At 39.3% G+C, this 4552-nt stretch overlaps 1 protein-coding gene across 1 annotated transcript; it reads left to right on the top strand.

Moving 5' to 3' along the window:
• The first annotated feature begins 590 nt into the window (after positions 1 to 590).
• On the top strand, positions 591 to 1319 carry LOC126891773 (zinc finger MYM-type protein 6-like). Its single transcript, XM_050661049.1, has one exon. It carries the CDS (start codon positions 591 to 593, stop codon positions 1317 to 1319), a length of 729 nt encoding a protein of 242 aa, XP_050517006.1.
• Positions 1320 to 4552: the final 3233 nt, after the last annotated feature.

The raw sequence follows: 4552 nt of genomic DNA, 5'->3' as shown, positions 1-4552 counted from the left end.
ACGTCCTTATCAACACAGGGTATAATGATTGGAAAATGTGCATTTCAAAGTATAAAGTTTGGATTGATTCTAAAAAAACTGGTGCTGTTACTACCAAAATCAATGATCAAATCGCAAAAGAAATTGAAAAAAATCGAGAGTGCTTGAAGTCTATCGTCAGAAGTGCATTATTTTGTGCCAGACAAAATATTGCTTTAAGGGGACACCGAGAAGTGAAAGCACGATTGCCCCAGATTGAGCAGAAAGGAACCCCTGATAGCAGTGGTGATTCTGAACAAGAAGAGTCTGGAGAAGAAGATAATACCGAAAACAGAGAATTAGAAGAAGAATCTGAAAGTTTGCCTCTTGAGACCAATTCTGAAAATTTTAAGGAACTTATTAATTTACTGTGTCTTGAAAATGGAAAATTGGACGACGATATGAAAAACATGCCTAAGAATGCTAAATACACATCAAAAGACATTCAAGCTGATATTCTGACTGCAGCTTCTAATATAATAGTAAGAAATATTGTAGAAGAAATTAAAAATGGAAGCAAAGTCTATAGTTTGATCATTGATGAGGCTCGTGATGAAGGCCATAAAGAACAAATGAGCATTTGCTGCCGATACGTTTTAGAATCAGGGATAAGAGAACGATTTCTTGGTTTTGTACAATTGACTAAGCTGGACGCATTAGCTCTGGCAAACAAAATACAACATTTTTTAAACCACATTGGGCTTAATACTCAGCTCTGTGTCAGCCAGTCTTACGACGGAGCATCCGTTATGTCTGGAAAATTTTCCGGTGTACAGGCATTAGTGAGGGAAATTACGGGAAACCCCTGCCCATATGTACACTGTCATGCTCACAGGCTCAACCTAGTTCTTGTCGATGTAAGTAAACCTGTACAGTCCGTTGGTGATACTCTCGGCCTGTTAGAAGCAATATATGCTTTCCAGTCTGCTTCAACTTTACGCAATGAATTGTTCTCATTTGAAGTAAAAACTAAAAGTGGGACCAAGAAGTTGAAAGTTCCCCAGCATAGCGACACAAGATGGGCCTCAAAGTACAAAGGAGTTAACTTTTTCAAAACCCAGTTTAGCTCAATTGTAGTGGCACTGCAAAAATGTGCTCAAAATAAAGCTAAGCCAAGAGAAGCTGCAGAAGCTAAAGGCCTCCTCACCCAATTTCGTTCTTTTGATGTAATTTATTTTTTTGTTTGCTTAGACGAAATTTTATGCTACCTAAACATACTTTCCAAGCAACTACAGTCATCAAACATTGACATTGGGAAAAGCTTAAGACTTATTAAAGCAACAATAGAAAGTCGTATGTAAGATGCGAACAGATGACAAGTTTGAAGAGTTATACAAAAAAGCTCAAGACATTTTTCAAGTTCAAGGAAGTGTGAGTGACTTTAGTGTGGAAAACAGACCTATAAGAAAGCAGACGCCATCCAGCAGTCTATCTGACTTTTTAGTTTTTGAAACTACCGGAAAAGGGAAATCAACGTGCAATGATGAAAGGGTTTCTAAAAAAACTCAATTTAAAGCAGAACTCTTTAGCATAGTTGATAATATTTCAGAAGAAATGGAAAAGAGATTCTCAGAAAATTCAAGTCTTCTAGCTTGCATATCATCACATAATCCAAACTCACAAAATTTTCTGGATCCAAAAGAATTGTGTTCCTTTGCTAAATTTTGGGGAAAAGATGAAGAGTTTTGCATTCAACTAAAAGCACAGTGTGACTTAGGCAAATCTATGTTTTCCAAATGTAAAAGTACAGAAGATCTGTATAAAGAGCTTTTTTCGTTCGGTTCATTCAATGAGTTGAGATATATAGTGTCCGTTGTTCTAGTGATGCCTGTAAGTTCGGCGACAGCTGAAAGAAGTTTCTCATCGATGAGACGAATTAAAAACTGCTTAAGATCTACAATGATGGGGCAAAGACTTCACAGTTTGGGAGTGATTTCAATAGAACGAGAACTTAGCTACAATCTCTTATGTCACCCTGAAATTGTTGTAGACGAATTCGCCGCTCAAAAAGGGAGAAGACTAAAGTTCCTTTTAAAATGAACTCCATCAGTTACATTTTTCTGTTTAATAGAAGGTTCAATTAAACAATTCATTAAACATTTTAAAATAATATGTACAACCCTTTTTCGAACACTGTAAGAATAACTAACTTGTGTAATAGATTTTGTGTGATTTGCCTCGTCAGTTTGATTTTGTCGTTTTTATTTCCCAATACTAATTAGGCTAAATACATTATATACACATAGTGCACTTACCCTAACAAAGTTCTGTATCAGGTACCGGTAAGTTTATTAAATTTATAACATAAGACTAGACTATAGAGGTAGGCCTACATTAAGTTTCTTGGAAAATATATATTAGTATAATTGTTACCTCCAGCTAGGCATTAACTCACTTAACAAGTTGTTTGGAAAATTAAGTCAGAGAGAGCCTAAAAACTCACAATTTCGTTTGTCATTTCCAAAAAATTTTCTGGGGGAGGACCCCCCAGGCCCCCCTTTAGCTGGGGATATTCCATACCCCCCAGACCCCCGGTAGCTTGCCTACCCAAAAATAAAATCCTGGAGCCGCCCCTGAGAGAAAAGGAAATTAAGGGAATTTCTTCGGCAATATCGTGACATATTCGTACCGAAAAGAGGAAAGACAGGAAGAACGACAGTTGTCAAACACAAAATTGACACTGGTACCGCTAGGTCAATTCGTCAAACAGCTCGACGATTACCACAGGCGAAGAGAGAGGAAGCTGAAAGGATTGTTCAAGAAATGAAGAAAGACGGGGTGATAGAATCTTCTACGAGCCCATGGGTCTCTCCGGTGGTCCTGGTCAAGAAGAAAGATGGAGCTACGAGGTTCTGTGTGGACTACCGTTTGTTGAACAATGTTACCAAGAAAGATAGTTATCCTCTGCCTCGGATCGACGACACGTTGGACACATTAGCTGGAAGTAAATTGTTTTCTACGTTGGACTTGAAGTCTGGATATTGGCAGGTAGAAATGGATCCAGCCGACAAGGAGAAGACGGCCTTCACGACATGATCTGGATTATGGGAATTCAACGTTATGCCGTTTGGACTCTGTAATGCTCCTGCGACATTTGAGAAGCTCATGGAAAATGTGTTGAGAGGGTTATTTTGAAAAACGTGCCTGGTGTATTTAGACGACATAATCGTTTTGGGGGAGACGTTTGAAGACCACCTTAAAAATTTAGAAGACGTTTTTAATCTACTTAAATCTGCCCAGTTAATGTTAAACCCCAAGGAATGCCAGCTATTTCAAAGTAAAGTTAATTATTTAGGTCATATAGTCAGCAAACAAGGAGTGGCCATGGATAAAGGAAAAATCGATTCCATTAAGGAATGTCCTGAACCAACTGATAAACATCAAGTGAGAAGTTTTCTGGGACTATGTACATACTACCGTAGATTCATTAAGAAGTTTGCAGATATTGCTAAGCCATTAACGCGACTTACAGAGGAAGCAAAGGATTATTGCTGGGATGGAGACTGCCAAACGGCCTTTGAAACATTGAAGAGGCATTTAATTACAGCGCCAATATTGGGGTATCCACTGCCAGAAGGAGAGTTCATCTTAGATACGGATGCAAGTAATGTGGGAATTGGAGAAGTGCTGTCGCAGATTCAAGGAGGACAGGAACGAGTCCTTGGATATTTTAGTAAAGTGCTTTCAAAACCTGAACGAAATTATTGCGTCACGAGAAGAGAACTTCTAGCAGTAGTAAAATCAGTGGAACACTTCTATCAATACCTCTACGGAAGGAAGTTTCTAATCCGAACCGACCATGCCGCCCTTAAATGGTTAATGCAGTTTAAGAATCCAGAGGGTCAGATAGCCAGATGGATTGAACGACTTCAAGAATATGATTTCAAGATCGAGCATCGGGCCGGAGTTAGCCACAGGAACGCTGATTCTCTATCTAGAAGACCGTGCCCAGCAGAGTGTTCCCATTGCAACAAAACGGAGTCAAAGGAAGCAGCAGTGCTAAGAACAACAGTGGTCAACGACGAGTGGACGCCTACCAAGATCAAGGAAGAACAAGAAAAAGATCCAGTTTTACAAAAGACTCGAAAATGGAAAGAAGAAAATCGTCGACCATCTTGGCAAGAAATATCAAGCCTAGGCTCAGTAGTTAAGACGTATTGGGCCCAGTGGGACTCATTTATCTTGGAAGACAGCTTGCTTAAACGAGTAATAGAAAATGATGATGGTTCAGTGAGGAGAAAACAGTTGGTGATTCCAAAAAGCAGAGTAGCCGAAGCACTTCGTCAGTTACACGACAGTCCATCAGGAGGGCATTTTGGTGTAAAGAAAACTCTTCAGAGAATTCGGGAAAGATTTTATTGGATGAATAGTTCCGACGATGTGAAGGACTGGTGTAAGAAATGTACTACCTCTGCTACAAGTAACGGACCCTACCGGAAAAGAAAGGCTCCTATGAGACAGTACAATCTTGTAAGTCCGTTTGAAAGAATAGCTTTGGATATTGCCGGGCCATTTCCAGAAAGTGACAATGGGT

This window comes from Diabrotica virgifera, chromosome 1 (assembly GCF_917563875.1).
Source record: "Diabrotica virgifera virgifera chromosome 1, PGI_DIABVI_V3a".
Lineage (NCBI taxonomy): Eukaryota > Metazoa > Arthropoda > Insecta > Coleoptera > Chrysomelidae > Diabrotica > Diabrotica virgifera.
The sequence above is the reverse complement of the archived record's forward strand: the minus strand, read 5'-3'. Positions and strand labels throughout refer to the sequence as shown.